Source organism: Esox lucius, chromosome 1 (genome assembly GCF_011004845.1).
Source record: "Esox lucius isolate fEsoLuc1 chromosome 1, fEsoLuc1.pri, whole genome shotgun sequence".
In the NCBI taxonomy this organism is placed as follows: domain Eukaryota; kingdom Metazoa; phylum Chordata; class Actinopteri; order Esociformes; family Esocidae; genus Esox; species Esox lucius.
The window spans coordinates 39,429,907-39,446,809 of NC_047569.1; the positions used below are offsets into that span (position 1 = coordinate 39,429,907).

The 16,903-nt window shown below is 46.5% G+C and overlaps 1 protein-coding gene across 1 annotated transcript in view; it reads left to right on the forward strand.

Annotated features, from left to right (window-relative positions):
• Positions 1-16,903, forward strand: part of cdon (cell adhesion associated, oncogene regulated) — a 50,104-nt gene that overhangs the window by 30,711 nt on the left and 2,490 nt on the right. Inside the window, exons 5-16 of the mRNA XM_029121850.2 lie at positions 11-154; positions 482-772; positions 864-1,133; positions 4,542-4,849; positions 6,509-6,683; positions 7,683-7,799; positions 8,475-8,681; positions 8,771-8,952; positions 10,396-10,501; positions 13,425-13,547; positions 14,197-14,388; positions 15,921-16,210. Of these exons, the coding sequence (XP_028977683.2) occupies positions 11-154; positions 482-772; positions 864-1,133; positions 4,542-4,849; positions 6,509-6,683; positions 7,683-7,799; positions 8,475-8,681; positions 8,771-8,952; positions 10,396-10,501; positions 13,425-13,547; positions 14,197-14,388; positions 15,921-16,210 (2,405 nt within the window). The remainder of the gene's footprint in view (positions 1-10; positions 155-481; positions 773-863; positions 1,134-4,541; positions 4,850-6,508; positions 6,684-7,682; positions 7,800-8,474; positions 8,682-8,770; positions 8,953-10,395; positions 10,502-13,424; positions 13,548-14,196; positions 14,389-15,920; positions 16,211-16,903) is intronic.

Below are 16,903 nucleotides of genomic sequence, written 5' to 3' on the forward strand. Positions count from 1 at the left end.
TTGTTCTCAGACAACTACATAGTTGTTCCTTCTGGGAACCTTCAGATCCTGTCTGTTTCCCCCCGACATGGAGGCATTTATAAGTGTGGCGCATACAACCCTGTTACCAAGGAGAACAGGGTCGAAGGTCATGGTACCAAGTTGACTGTGAAACGTGAGTCTGGTGTTATTTCAACTAGTGCAGCTACTTTGGGCCCTTCTTTTGGCGTAACACATCCGTGTTTATGTTGGTTTAATTCATTAGATGCGTTGCGTTACAGGATGTGACCGATGCCCTATCTTAATCTGATCACCCTGGCGTTGCAGCATATGCCGTCTTAACAGTTTACTCAAGGTTTAAAGAAACGCCTTCTGAAGTTTGTAATTTTCCCGGTTAATTATAACATAGTAGTTACCATCGCCAATCGCTGCAGTCATTCTTGCGTGATCTGAGAAACGGTGCGCTCCTGGGCGGTATGTGTGATCCACCTCATGTTCTCAGCTGCAGACAACCCTTCCCCGGCAAGGATAGTTTACCCCATCGTCCCGACCACCGTATCGGCGGAGCCGTCCGCCACGCTGGTGTTGGAGTGTGTGGTGTCAGGCAGTCCGATGCACCCTGCCATCTGGCTGAAAGACGGACGGGAGCTGGCAGCGCCGGCCAGGGGCCCCAGGGAGCACAACAACCTGGTTCTGTTGGACCTGAGGAGGAGCGACTCCGGGATCTACCAGTGTTCTGTTCAGACGGAGAAAGGAACTCTGCTCAGTGTCAACTATACTGTGAATGTTCTGGGTGAGTAGCACTTACTAGTTAGAGTGGCGAGCAACACTTACTGTTGAAACGTACATTTTAAGTTGGTGTTCTCCCCTCCGTTTGTCCTCAGAGGAGGCGTCTGTCCTCAGAGGTCTCACCGACCAGTCTGTCTCTTCCGGAGACTCTGCTCGTTTCAACTGCCTTGCCAAGGGAAACCCCACCCCCGGTGTCACCTGGCTTTTCAACGCCTCCCCCATCGCCCCCTCGACCCGCCTCCGGATCTCAGGCTCCACCCTCATTATTTCAAGGGTGACATTGAAGGACGAGGGTGTGTACCAATGCCTGGTGGACAACGGGATTGGCTCAGCGCAGTCAGCTGGCAGGCTCACGGTCAAATCAGGTATGGTGTTCTCAGGTGTGTCAGGAAGGGATCATTTGAGAAAATATGGTTCAGGCTGCTAGATGAAGGAATTTATTAATACTACCAGGGTAAAAGCTCTTGCCCTCTACATTTTCCTATCCCCTGCCCCCCCCCCTCCCCACCTCCCCCTCTCTGTATGTGAGAGGTCTGTACCGGCCACCAGGGACAACATAAGGGACAGAGGAATGTAAGGAGTAGCCTTGAGCTGTGTGTGTGTGTCCTTGGAGGGCTTTGACGCGCTCCAGACCACCCAGCTGTCAACATCATACACTGCTGCCTATATTAACAAGTAGTGTACAAACACTGCACACACACACCCCACACACACAACCCAACACACACTACACAAACAAACACACACAAACTCACCCCACATGTACCACCCAACACATATTACACAACCCAACACACATTAGACAAACCAACATAAGCACACAGAAACCCACCCCACATGTACCACCCAACACACACCACACGACCCAACACACACTACACGACCCAACACAAACACACACACACAGACCCCAGCTGATTGATAGTGTGGAATGTGGGTAATATCCCTGCCTTCCTCTCCTGTCTGTGAGTACAGAAACAGAGATGTGTTCTGCTCGGCAGTGTTGCAGATCTGTTGAGTTGTGTTTAGACCCAGGGCTGGGAGAGATTCTTTGGCATTGTGGGTTAGCAGGTACCTGGTGCTGGACATTGAAATCAGTTGGTTGTGTATATAAAACTGCTCTCATGTGATCCATCATAAAGAGCACTGGTTTCCATAAACTGGGCCAGCGTGGAGCTCCTGGTAAGACATTGACAAATGGTTCTACTATATAGGCTTATCAAAAGTAAATAAATGTCCCTGACAGATTAATACACGTACAGTCCAGTATGGGTATGTAATGGTTCTTGTGAAAGTAGTATGTACAGTAAATACATGTGATTGGTTGTCCTGTGAGAGGGTCATGGCTGGGGGGCGAGGCATTTTCTCTTTTCTGTTATGCTCTGGGAAAAAAACCTGTCCCACCCATGTGCTGGTATTACTCACTAGGATTTACCTCTACCTGACCCACCTCCTACACTGTTACCTCATGCAGTGGAGGGCTAACTGGTCCATTTACGCTGTCACCTCAATGGAGGTCTAACTGGTCCATTTACACTGTCACCTCAATGGAGTACCGGTCCCAGTACCGGTCCAGGGGCCAGGGTTTGGGAAACATTAGGGCACTCCATCAAACACTGAACACACTTCTCAGTTGCTGGAACGCCTGGCTGTTTACCCTGTAACCTCTGACCCTAGAATTCAGGCCCTTTGCCCTGTAACCTCTGACCCTGAATGCCCCTTACCCTGTATGAGGGAAGTGGGTTCAATCCAGTGATTATTCACACATGAGTCTGGAGTGGAAAGACATAGAAAGAGAAGAGGAAGATGGAGCAGGGGGAGATGTAACAATGAAGAGAGGGAAGAAGAGAGATGGGGAGGGGCTGTGGCGTCGTTAGGGCTGGGCGTCCGGGGCTATAGCCACAGATCTTTTATGAATAGCCCCAGATCTCAAATTGACCAAAACATAAATAAATAAACAAAGAGCCCCTGATCTATTCATCTATAATTCCGATCTCGCATTATGATAATGTAGACGTGTAGGCCCCTAGCATGTAGGTTCTCCACAGGTACATCCAAAACCCTGTACTTTCTGTCCAGGGCGGGGGGGGTGGGCCAAGCCCTGAATGTACTGTGATCCTAGCGACGCCTCTGGGGATTGGAGAAGAGAGATGTAGAGAGAGAGTAAAAGAGGGAAGTAGTGATATTAGTCTGTGAAGTGTAAGTGTGTGTGTGTGTGTGTGTGTATGTGTGTGTGTGTATGTGTGTGTGTGTATGTGTGTATGTGTGTGTGTGTGTGTGTGTGTGTGTAACTGGGCACTGATTCTCCTGGTATGTTAATGGTTGCTATGAGGAATGTGGGGCAGCTGGCATGGTCCCAGGGTTAGGGTCTGGGTCGGGGTTAGCAGCTCTCAGCTTGTTGGTTTAGTAAGCTGAACCCACCACACACAGCCTCCAAACAACACTCAACTACCCCCAACAACCCCCAAACAACTCCCCAACAGCACCCCAACAACCCCCAAACAACCCCCAACAGCACCCCAACAACCCCCAAACAACCCCCAACAGCCCACCAACAACCCCCAAACAACCCCCAACAGCCCACCAACAACCCCCAAACAACTCCCCAACAGCTCCCAAACAACCCCGAAACAGCCCCAACAGCCCCGAAACAGCCCCCAAACAACTCCCCAACTACCCCCCAACAACCCTGGAACATCCCCCCAACAGCCCCCCAACAGCCCCCAGACTAGGTGCGTCCCTCAACTGCTCTACTCTGCCCTGCCTTGCTCTGTGGTCTGCCTCTATACCCCATGACTTGCTTCTCTGTTTACCCTGAATATGATATTATCAGTCCTGAGCAAGTAGTGGTCTGGCTCTGTCGGTCTGGGAGGGGGGTCCCCCCCCCCCCTCCTCCCCGCTCTCCCCCCCTTCCTCTCTGCTGTCCTGGGCCCTCCCTGTCCACCCAGGTCTTTGTGTAATAAACTGGAATATTCCGTGCATCTCCTGCCAAACCTCTGTCAAACTGGATCAGACTCCATTCCTCCTCTCCTCCGCCCCTCCTCTCCTCCTCGCCTCCTCCCCTCCTCGCCTCCCCACTAATGTCTCCAGGTGCAGCTCTCTGGCTCTGGACCCGATTATAATGAAAAAAAACAAGCAAAGCATTATTATGTGGCGCTGTGGGGATCCAGGAGTTTCTTGTTATTTTATGTAGATTGAAAGGGCTTGTTTCCAATGTGGAACTTTCCAACCTGCTTGGTGGCTGCAGGCTGTTACTATTGGTCCCTTCAGCATCTTGACTATATTCCTATTGGTCACTGCTGACTCTGATCCTATTGGTCCATTCTTACTCTGATCCTATTGGTCCATGCTTACTCTGATCCTAAGGTCCTCTCTGTTCTCTTTCTCCTTTTCTTCATCTGTCTCTCTTTTCTCGCTCGCAATCTTTCTTTCTCTATCTGTTTCCCTTCATCTCATTTCTCTGTCTCTCTCTCTCTCTACCTCCTCTCCTGTCTCTGTCACTGTGTTTCTCTCTGTCTTGTCCCTCTATCTGTCCCTCAGTTTAATTTCAATTAAATGGCCTTAGCAGCCACTGGACAAACTGTATTGCCAAGCAAGTGGAATATAAGACAAACCAACAACAAAAATTTATGTTTTGATGTTATATGTAGAAATGCATTAGGTAAAAATGACAATAAAATATAAGTGTCTGTCTCCCATCTCTCATCTTCTCCTTTTCTCCTCTTTCCTCTCGGTCTCTTCTTTTCTCTCCTTTGTCTATCTTTCTCATACAGAACCTCAGCTTGGTTCCCCACCTGATATTCTGACTGAGGCTCCACCCCCCTCCATCCACCCAATCCAGAGTGATGAGGGAGATCAGCTCTTCCCACATGAGGAGGAAGAGGAGGGGCTAATAGAAGGGGAGGGGTTGGGGGATCCTATGGGCCAACCAACAGAGAGGAGTAATGATAGGCTCACTCCTGAAGCACCAATCATCACCTCTCCTCCCCAAACACACAAACCTGACATCTATGACCTGGAGTGGAGGGCGGGACGAGACTGGGGACATCCAATCAACGCATACTTCGTTAAATACCGCAAGGTAAGTGAAGACGTAGAAAGACAGGAGTTTTCTCGTTAACGTCTCTAGGTGGAGCACCCAAAAGTTAAAGACAGACTAAAGTAGAGGATAGTTCAGTAGAGTAGAATTTAGTGTATAGTACAATTGAGTATATTTGTAGCCGAGGGCATTATAGGATAGTACATTTGAGTATATTATATTATATATTACAATATACTAAATTTGAGTATATGATAGTATATATGGTAGTATGGTACAGTATATTATAGAATATAGTATAGTACATTATAGTATGGTAGAGTAGAATAAGGTACAGTAGGGCAGTTTGTTTTAGAAGGCTAGAGCTGGTTCTGCTCAGATAGCATGTATAGATAGAGTAGACTGCATGAGAAGTGTTTTAAAACTGCAAAATTCAGCTTGTGGCAAATAATACAACTATAGATTGGCCCTGTTAGTCAATGCACAAATAATACAATTATAGATTAGCCCTGTTAGTCAATGCACAAATAATACAATTATAGATTAGCCCTGTTAGTCAATGCACAAATAATACAATTATAGATTGGCCCTGTTAGTCAATGCACAAATAATACAATTATAGATTAGCCCTGTTAGTCAATGCACAAATAATACAATTATAGGTTAGCCCTGACTCTCAGGAGGCTCATTGTTGGCTCGCAAATTATGTTTTGCAGGGTGTCTCCATCCAGGGGCTGGCAATATTTTGGGTTCCTTGTCATTAAAACTTCTCTTCTGGAGCAGAGCACCACCCTTTGTCTAATAATCTCATGTTAGTTTGACCTCCAACACAACCACTACACAGCCACTAGTGATCTAACCGACTGCTAACTCTGTAATGCAGTCATTAAGGCAGATGACTGGGACCCATGGCCACTCTGGCTTCAGCACTTTGTCATTTCCTCTTTAAAAAGTGCTTTCTCCACTAACACAGCCCTCTTTGACTGTAAAAATCAAGCCGTTCTTGTTAAGACTGCCTTGGCAGTGCGATCCAGACGTTGTTGGCCCTGGAAAGAGTGACAGAGAATTCTCCCAGGCATCATTGTTGCGTTGGTCCCACTCCCAAAGGGCCGATTAACAGTTGGAAAGAGTTGGAGCTTCAGGAGAAAAGAAAGACTAAAGGATGTGTTGATTTTCTTTCCCACTTGTTATATTTCTTGTTTGTTCATCTTTGTTGCGGCTCTTGTTGACCCTGTATTTTCACCCGACTTTTCTCTTCTGGCTTCTCTTTCTCCCTGTCTTCATCTGTCTGTCTCTCTGTGTTGTGGCATCTCTCTCCCTGTCTTCATCTGTCTGTCTGTCTGTCTCTCTGTGTTGTGGCATCTGTCTGTCTGTCTTCATCTGTCTGTCTTTCTATCTGTGTGTTGGCATCTCTCCCTGTCTTCATCTGTCTGTCCGTCTTCATCTGTCTGTCTCTCTGTGTTATGGCATCTGTCTGTCTTTCTGTCTGTCTGGTGGCATCTCTCTTCCTATCTTCATCTGTCTGTCTTTCTTCATCTGTCTGTCTTTCTGTCATGGCATCTCTCTGTCTGTCTTCATCTGTCTGTCTCTCTGTCATGGCATCTCTCTGTCTGTCTTCATCTGTCTGTCTTTCTGTCTGTGTGGTGGCATCTCTCTGTCTGTCTTCATCTGTCTGTCTGTCTGTGTGTGTGTGTGTGCTAGGTTGATGATGAGACCGGGGTAGTGGGTACCTGGCAGACAGTCCGTGTTCCTGGCAGTGAGAAGACCCTCCGTCTGTCTGAACTGGAACCATCCAGTCTATATGAGGTTCTGATGGTGTCACGCAGCTCTGCTGGAGAGGGACAACCAGCCATGCTCACCTTCCGAACAGGCAAAGGTCAGCACAGCCAAACACAGGTTCTAAAATCAAATGTGTGTGGGTTCTAATATAATGTGTCTGTATCCTGAAATAGTGTCAGGTTTCTAAAATACTGTGTCAGGGTTCTAATTTGATGTGTGAGGGTTCTAACTTAAAATCATATTTCCTGTGTTTCTCCTTGCCCAGATGTCCTAGCCCAAGTATCCTAGCCCAGATGTCCTAGCCCAAGTATCCTAGCCCAGATGTCCTAGCCCATGTATCCTAGCCCAGATGTCTTAGCCCAAGTATCCAAGCCCAAGTATCCTAGCCCAAGTATCCTAGCCCAGATGTCCTAGCCCAAGTATCCTAGTCCAGATGTCCTAGGCCAATTATACTAACCAAGGTGACCAAGCCCAGGTGTTCTAGCTCAGGCATTCTTGAGAGAGAAATGTTTTCTCACCTGCCACTCTCTGTCCATCTCTCTGTTTGTCCCTCTGTCCATCTCTCTGTTTGTCCATCTGTCCATCTCTCTGTTTGTCCCTCTGTCCATCTGTCTGTTTGTCCCTCTGTCCATCTGTCTGTTTGTCCCTCTGTTCATCTCTCTGTTTGTCCCTCTGTCCATCTATCTGTTTGTCCATCTGTCCATCTCTCTGTTTGTCCCTCTGTCCATCTCTCTGTTTGTCCCTCTGTCATCTCTCTGTTTGTCCCTCTGTCCATCTGTCTGTTTGTCCCTCTGTCCATCTCTCTGTTTGTCCCTCCATCCCTCTGTCCATCTGTCTGTTTGTCCCTCTGTCCATCTGTCTGTTTGTCCCTCCATCCCTCTGTCCATCTGTCTGTTTGTCCCTCTGTCCATCTCTCTGTTTGTCCCTCCATCCCTCTGTCCATCTGTCTGTTTGTCCCTCTGTCCATCTCTCTGTTTGTCCCTCCATCCCTCTGTCCATCTGTCTGTTTGTCCCTCTGTCCATCTCTCTGTTTGTCCCTCCATCCCTCTGTCCATCTGTCTGTTTGTCCCTCTCTCCTTCTTTTCCCTCGTTCCAGAGAAGAGCCCACCGGTCAGTAAGAATCCTTCCAAGGCTCCGACGGTGTCGGTCCCCGCCAAAGCTCCGGAGGACAAAACCACCAACACACATTTTGGAGTGGTCATTCACGAACGGGGTAAGGTTACACAAGCACCGAAAAACCAGCCTTCAGGCACTTGTGGTTCTCTGCCTGTTCGACTCATAGCCCTGTGGGAGAGGAGTTAAGACTGAGTGGGAGAGGGGAGAGGAATAAAGATGGAGGAGGGGGAGGGAGAGTGGGAGTTAGAGAGGAGGAGTGAGATAGTGTTGTAGCTGAGCTGTTGACCAGACACAATTAATATTCGGTATTATCAATGTTAAATATCCAGGTCTGCTTTATGTCTCTGGTCTGCTCCTGGGACATCCAGGCAGTCCATTATGACCTCTGACCCCTCCCAGGGGTTGCAGGTCATGAGATTCTGCATGGCTCTGTGTAGGCCCAGTACGTGTGAACATGTGTCTTCTCACTAACCCTGTGTCTCTCACACTCTCTCTCTCTTTCTCTGGCTCTCTGTATGTGGCTCAGAGCCCAGCCAGTAAGTACCACATTCCTCTATAGCATGCCCTCTGTCTGCCCCCTTCTGCCTCCTCTTTCTCTGAGTACAGTGTGTTCTGTCCTTACATTATGTTAAAGGGACGATTTTCAGTTTCCAGTTGTCATATTTACTCTGGAAATATCATTATATAAGATATGTGTTTTAGATATTTGTGGGGTACAGCATGCCTCAGGCACTGATTGGCTGTATGAGTTATTGTCCCTTCCTGGTTTTAGTGCCTGAGGCCCCTGATAGGCCCACCATCTCCATGGCGACAGAGAGTTCTGTGTACGTCACATGGATCCCGCGGGCCAATGGCGGGTCTCCCATCACAGCGTTTCGTGTGGAGTATCGCCGCCAGGGCCGGAATGCAGCGTGGGTCGTTGCCGCCGACAACATTTCCCCTCTCAAACTGTCGGTCGAAGTACGAAGTCTGGAACCTGGTGAGACATACACATACATGCAACACACACACACACACACACAAACGCTTGTCTCACCGCTCCACCCTGCGTGCTGTGTTCCTGTGCAGGCTCCACCTATAAGTTTCGTGTGATTGCTATGAACCAGAACGGGGACAGTCCCCACAGCGCCACCTCCAGGCCCTACCAGGTGTCTGCCGCCAGCCCACGCTTCTCAGACCGCCCTGTGGCTGGACCGCACATCTCCTCTACGGACGCTGTCTCCGACACTCAGATCATGCTGCGCTGGACCGTAAGTATGCTATACACCGTGTGTGTGTGTGTGTGTGTCTGTGTGTGTGTGTGTGTGTGTGTGAGTGAGAGAATGCAGGGATGTGAATGGGGCCATTTAACAGATGTGTAAGGGTCCTGTTTAGATTGTAGTTGCCATGGCAGCCTACAGTAGGCACAGAGCTGCTTCACGTTTTTTAATCCTGTACATCGTTTTCGTTTTTCATGGTGCTTTAGAGCCATCAGTATACAAATTGACAGACAAGGGTGACATTTTTAGCTTTGCCAGCTATCGCTAGAATTTTGATTTGAAAAAAGCCTCTGCCTCAGAGCTTTATAACTTGGCTCCTGATATTTTGAAGACTTTACTTGAAAAGTTGCCTGAAGCAGAACAGGAATAGGAGAATAGAGGAATACGGCTGTTAGGAAAAGGGCTCACAGAGAGGACAACTAGCTACTGTTCTGAACTTTGTGTTTTGAGCTTTCTGGGTCCAGAGATGCTATAACATGCATCTCTGGTGACACAGAAAAGAAGAAAGACCCTTTACAAGACGATGACCTCCTCTCTCCTCCCAAAACATGACCTGACCCTCTCCATCTTTGGAGAATGTAACAGTTCCAGACTTGGCCTCAGTTGGCAGAACTGTGAAGATACAGTTGTGCTCATAAGTTTGCATACCCTGGCAGAAATTGTGACATTTTGGCATTGATTTTGAAAATATGACTGATCATGCAAAAAAACCTCTTTTATTTAGGGATAGTGATCATGTGAAGCCATTTATCATCACAGTTGTTTGGCTCCTTTTTAAATAATATTGATAACACAAATCACCCAAACGGCCCTGGTAAAAAGTTTACATACCCTTGAATGTTTGGCCTTGTTACAGACACACAAGGTGACACACACAGGTGAAAATGGCAATTTGTGCCATTCTGTTATGACATACAGTTGAATGTGAATCTCATAAGAAATAAAAGATGTGTTTTGCCTGCTCACTCATGTTTTCTTTACAAATGGTAAATATATTACCAATTATTTTGTTGATCAGTTATTAGCTTCTTGATCTGGAAGAGCTTTGAGATCATTTGAAAGGAGCTATAGAAGTTTAATAATCACTAGATAATTAATATTCTGTTGTATTTGTTTTGAAGACAGGATTTTGTGACAACCTGTTTTACTAATGAGCATGTGTGCACATTAGTAAAAAAATAAAAGGAAGGCACACAAAAAGTAGAAATGAAAAATATTTCAGCTATTCAAAGCAGAATCCTTAATTGGGTTTTTACATAATGTGGTCTAACTCTGGGTTTCCTGTTTGTTTCCTGTCTTTTTGTTTGTTTCTGTTTTCCTGTTTGTTTCCTATTTCTTTTGTTTCCGGTTTGTTTTGCTGTTTTCCTGTTTCCTGTTTGTTTTCTGTTCCTGTTGGTTTTCTGTTTGTGTTTGTTTCCTATTTGTTCCTCGCAGTACACCCCATCCAGTAACAACAACACACCCATTCAAGGATTCTACATCTACTACAGGCCTACTGATAGTGATAATGACAGCGACTACAAGCGGGATGTGGTAGAAGGTGAGTTCACTGTGTGTGTGTGTGTATGTGTGTGTGTTTCAAAAATAGAAGATAAGTTAAGATACCAACATTCCAATGTGGTGATACCAACATTATAAACTGAATGTGGTAATACCAACATTATAAACTGAATGTGGTAATACCAACATTATAAACTGAATGTGGTAATACCAACATTATAAACTGAATGTGGTGATACCAACATTATAAACTGAATGTGGTGATACCAACATTATAAACTGAATGTGGTAATACCAACATTACAAACTGAATGTGGTAATACCAACATTATAAACTGAATGTGGTGATACCAACATTATAAACTGAATGTGGTAATACCAACATTATAAACTGAATGTGGTGATACCAACATTATAAACTGAATGTGGTGATACCAACATTACAAACTGAATGTGGTAATACCAACATTATAAACTGAATGTGGTGATACCAACATTATAAACTGAATGTGGTGATACCAACATTACAAACAGGATGTGGTGATACCAACATTACAAACAGGATGTGGTGATACCAACATTACAAACAGAATGTGTTGATACCAACATTACAAACAGAATGTGTTGATACCAACATTACAAACAGGATGTGGTGATACCAACATTACAAACAGGATGTGGTGATACCAACATTACAAACAGAATGTGTTGATACCAACATTACAAACAGGATGTGGTGATACTAACATTACAAACAGAATGTGTTGATACCAACATTACAAACAGGATGTGGTGATACCAACATTACAAACAGAATGTGTTGATACCAACATTACAAACAGAATGTGTTGATACCAACATTACAAACAGGATGTGGTGATACCAAAATTACAAACAGAATATGGTGATACCAACATTATAAACAGAATAGTAATGTTGTATTGTAGAGTTGAGTTGTAGTGATGTACTATAGTGTTAAGTTGTATTGTACTCTTGTGTTGTAATCTAGTGTTGTGTTGTAGTGTTGAGTTGAGTTGTAGTGCTATATTGTAGTGTTGAGTTGCATTGTAGAGTTGAGTTGTAGTGTTGTAATCTAGTGGTATGTTGTAGTGTTGAGTTGTGTTGTAGTGTTGTGTTGTAGTGTTGAGTTGTGTTGTAGTGTTGTGTTGTAGTGTTGAGTTGCATTGTAGTGTTGAGTTGTAGTGTTGTAATCTAGTGGTGTGTTGTAGTGTTGAGTTGTGTTATAGTGTTGTATTGTAGTGTTGTAGTGTTGAGTTGCGTTGTAGTGTTGTGTTGTAGTGTTGAGTTGTGTTGTACTTTTGTGTCTAGGCAGCCAAATGTGTTTTTAATAAAGGCTGGCAGCTAATGGCCCTGAATTGAAATCTGAGGAGCGTCCAAAAGAGTGGGGGAGGGAGGAGTTGGGGAGGATGACTGTGAGAGCAAGAAGGGGGGATCAGGAAAGGAGGAAACAGGGAGTAGTAACGAGGGGAGGGAGGTGGAGGAGAGGATGGCCAATGTTTAAGACATATTTGGTTTTTTGGCTTGTTAGACCAAATGTCTCTGTGTTGTAGCATCGCCCAGACAGTTTCTTCAGTCAAAGTTCCCTTCCTGGCCTTCTTTGGCCGGCTTTGTTGCATGCATGAGTTATTTGGAGGTGGACGGACTCACCAAAAAAAACACAAAAGCAACATTTTCCAGAAGATCCCCACAAGAAAGTCCACAGACGTCTGTTGTCCTTGTGAACTATTCCACACGCCAGTGTCATAATGGCGTGTACTTCCTGTTCTACCTTATTTGGAAGGCATTTCCCTCTAGCCTTAACCACGCTGATGAACTGTGCTTACACTGGCTAGCTATTTCATTGTAACAACAGTACACACAATTGTTCACGCACATAAGAGATACTAGGTGATATTCAAGAAACGAGCAAAATACAAGCTTTACTCAAAGGGGCCGTATGTAAGATTCGTACCATACTACTACCATAAATACAAGTATCAATGACCAGATGCACATCTGTAGTTAATGTTTGAAGTTCTTGTTTGAAATCCGTTTTCTATGCCCCCCACTAAACCTCCCTGGACTAGATAGTACTCTGCCGGTCTGGTTCGGTACGGGAAGAGGACGACGACAAGGCGTGTCATTGTTTTAATTCAGTCTTGTAAACGCCAGAGGCAGGATTCTACACAGCGCCCCTTTAAGTTTGAAACAGACAAGATGGCAGCATATATATTATTGAATTGCTACCTGGGGCAAAAGTATTATTTATGACAAAGCGTTTTCTAAAGTACATGACTATTTAATAGAGCTAGCTGTAAGAGATCTGTTAAACACTAATATGACTTGCTTGCTGTGAACATATACAGAAAAAGAGTGATTACACATAGCTAGGTACCACCAACTATTAGACTCTAGCCTGACCAGCGAGCCCCATGTAGTAACCCTATATGCCTGTAGTACGCTTAACCTGCTTGCAGCTCCAGATCTCACTTACTAGAAATGAAACGTAGCCTCTCCCCGGGAGACACTGTTGTCCTTCTCTGATTACAGGGCTTCTGTGTGTGTGTGTGTGTGTTAATACTGGATCATTGCCAGAGCAAACAGTCAGCTGCCATATAAAACAACTGGCTGTGTCCTCATGAGACTACAGAGAGACAGAGAGAGAGAGAGAGAAAGAGAGGGAGAGAGGGAGAGAAAGAAAGAGAGGGAGAGAGGGAGAGAGAGAAAGAGAGGGAGAGAGAGAAAGAGAGGGAGAGAGAGAGAGAAAGAGAGAGAGAGAAAGAGAGGGAGAGAGGGAGAGAAAGGGGTATAAGAAATGGAGGGAAAGCAACAGAAAGAGAGGATATTTTAAAGGTAACTATTCATTGTGTGAGAGGGAGGGAGTAGTTATTTGATCAGTGAATCAACACAAACTTCAGAGGAAACAATCAACTCACCTCTGCAACTGTCTCTGCCCCCCCCAGGTCTAAAACAGTGGCATCTGATTGGTCAGCTGCAGCCAGAGACGTCATATGACATAAAGATGCAGTGTTTTAATGACGGAGGGGAGAGTGAATACAGTAATGTCATGATCTGTGAGACCAAAGGTAAGGTGATACTCTTCACACACACTCACATACACACTCACACACACAACACACACACTCACCCTACAGCAAAGCCAGGGGATGTGAGTACATTTGGTCATTAGGGTCAGCCAGTCCATGTCAGGGTTAAGGTTCATGTCAAGGTTAAGAGTCATATCGGGGTTGAGGGGCATATCAGGGTTGAGGGTCATTTCAAGGTTAAGGGTCATGTCGGGGTTTAGGGTCATTTCAGGGTTAAGGGTCATGTCAAGGTTAAGGGTCATGTCAGGGTTAAGGGTCATGTCAAGGTTAAGGGTCATGTCAGGGTTTAGGGTCATTTCGGGGTTAAGGGTCATGTCAGGGTTTAGGGTCATTTCGGGGTTAAGGGTCATGTCAAGGATCATAATAATAAGGTTTGTAATCACAGCTACAGTAGGAATGCTGAGATTAAAATGTATGTCCTGATATTCCATTGAACTGCCAGGTTTTCTACTGTTTAACAGAGCTTGTTGAGGAAAGACTAAACACTGGTGTGCTTTAAAAAACAGACTAGTACTTGTTCACTTTTGTAATGAATACAGTATATGTCTGGAAATCATCATTTCAGTTTGAATATGTTGGGACTGCCAACCGGGTGACAGCAAACTAATGGCGTCTCTCACCCCCACAGCACGGCAGCCCCCAGGGGTTCCCAGCCAGCACCCCATCACCCCGCCGGGCCCCTTCCCCCCAGACACCCCCACACCCCCCGGGGGCCTGCTCTACCTGATTGTGGGCTGTATCCTCGGGGTCATGGTCCTGATCCTCTTCGCTTTCATCGCAATGTGTCTCTGGAGGAACCGTCAGCAGAACGCCATGCACAGTGAGTACCCTAACCGCTGGAACCCTAACCGCCTGAACCCTAACCGCCGGAACCCTAACCGCCGGAACCCTAACCGCCGGAACCCTAACAGCTGGAACCCAACCCACCGGAACCCAACCTCTAATCTCTTAACTCCTCAAACTTCGGTCTGTGGAGGAATGCCTAACGACCAGCGGAGTCTCCCGCCAATCATCTGCGGTGTCTGCCATGTAGCAGTTGGCCCGTGCAAAGACTTTCCATTTCCCTGATGGATTTGACTGTAGCTTTTAAACAGCTTGAGATACAAGCTCTTCTGAGCCACTGAATTAAAGGTATGACTCTCGGAAACAGCCTTCGCCGCATCAACAGAGACTGTGGTAATACTGCAATTGAAAGCAACACAAGTCTTTTCTTCTACACTCAGTGCGTACTTGATGATCTTCCCGAACTTGTTCAGGAACGTCGCAATATTTTGGGTGTAGCCAACATTCAGTCGCTTGCGTTTTAAAAATTATAACTTCCCATTTTTGGCCTGCAAATCCACTCTGGCAAACACCTTGGACTTGTTAAAAGAAATTGCCTATCCCTTTTAAAGTTTCAAAATCACTCCCCTGTCCTAGACCCTACACCCCAGACCCTAACTCCTAAAACACCAGGGGGACAGACACCCCAGACCCTAACTCCTAAAACACTAGGGGGACAGACACCCCAGACCCTAACTCCTAAAACTCTAGGGGGACAGACACCCCAGACCCTAACTCCTAAAACTCTAGGGGGACAGACACCCCAGACCCTAACTCCTAAAACACCAGGGGGACAGACACCCCAGACCCTAACTCCTAAAACACCAGGGGGACAGACACCCCAGACCCTAACTCCTAAAACTCTAGGGGGACAGACACCCCAGACCCTAACTCCTAAAACACTAGGGGGACAGACACCCCAGACCCTAACTCCTAAAACTCTAGGGGGACAGACACCCCAGACCCTAACTCCTAAACCTCTAGGGGGACAGACACCCCAGACCCTAACTCCTAAAACTCTAGGGGGACAGACACCCCAGACCCTAACTCCTAAAACTCTAGGGGGACAGACACCCCAGACCCTAACTCCTAACAGACAGACACCCCAGACCCTAACTCCTAAAACTCTAGGGGGACAGACAGACAGAAATGGATGGAAAATGCTTTGAATAACTGTCGAACATCTCGAAGGCCAGTCGTGCCAAAGCAACAGCTAAGATGTGCCAGAAGATTATAATAACTGACCGTAGCTACGGCAACCAGAGGCTCTAATGATGACAGGAAGCTGGCAGCACTCGCCCACCACCAGACAGTCAATGGCAGAGTTGAGGTTGTGGTTAAACCCACTGATGTGTAAAAATAGTTATTGAATTCCCGGTGGTCATAACCCGGAGGGATTTTCCTCTCAGTGCCACCCGACCGTATGGCAGGAATAACATTAAGATGAGCAGCAGATAGTGGGAGTCATTGGATATTTGGTTGCTCTTTCTTACCCCGCCTCCATTCCGTTTCGTGTGCTCCCACCTCCAGAGTACGACGGGTACCTCTACCAGCCTGCGGAGATGAACGGCCACGTGTTGGAGTACGCCACATTGCCCGTGTCCGGGCGCATCCACGGGGCTTATGGTCATGGCGGTCGGACTCCGGGCTGCCACCATCTGCACCACGATGTGCCGAACGGCTCGGCTGGCCTGACCTACACACCCGGAGGCCCCCCACATGGCCACGACCCCACCCCCCCACATGGCCACGACCCCACCCTGCCGCAACACAGCACCGGGGAGTACAAACACCCTGTGCCCCACCGGCACCATCACAATGTGAGTTAGAATGCACACGCAACAGACACACAACACGCAACAGACACACAACACGCAACAGACACACAACACACAACAGACACACAAGACACAACAGACACACAAGACGAAACAGACACACAACACGAAACAGACACACAACATGAAACAGACACACAACACGAAACAGACACACAACACACACACAACATGAAACAGACACACAACACGAAACAGACACACAACAGACACACAAGACGAAACAGACACACAACACGAAACAGACACACAACACGAAACAGACACACAACATGAAACAGACACACAACACGAAACAGACACACAACACGAAACAGACACACAACACACACACAACATGAAACAGACACACAACACACAACAGACACACAACACGAAACAGACACACAACACGAAACAGACACACAACACGAAACAGACACACAACACGCACACAACAGGCAACACACACACAACAGACACACAACACGAAACAGACACACAACACGAAACAGACACACAACACACACACAACACGAAACATACACACAACACACACACAACAAGAAACAGACACAACACGCATGGACTCTATCTATATTGAGAAAAGTTTATTATATCGTTGCCTCCCCTGTCTCTCCCCCCTGTCTCTCCCCCATGTCGATCCCTGTCTCTCCCCCATGTCGATCCCTGTCT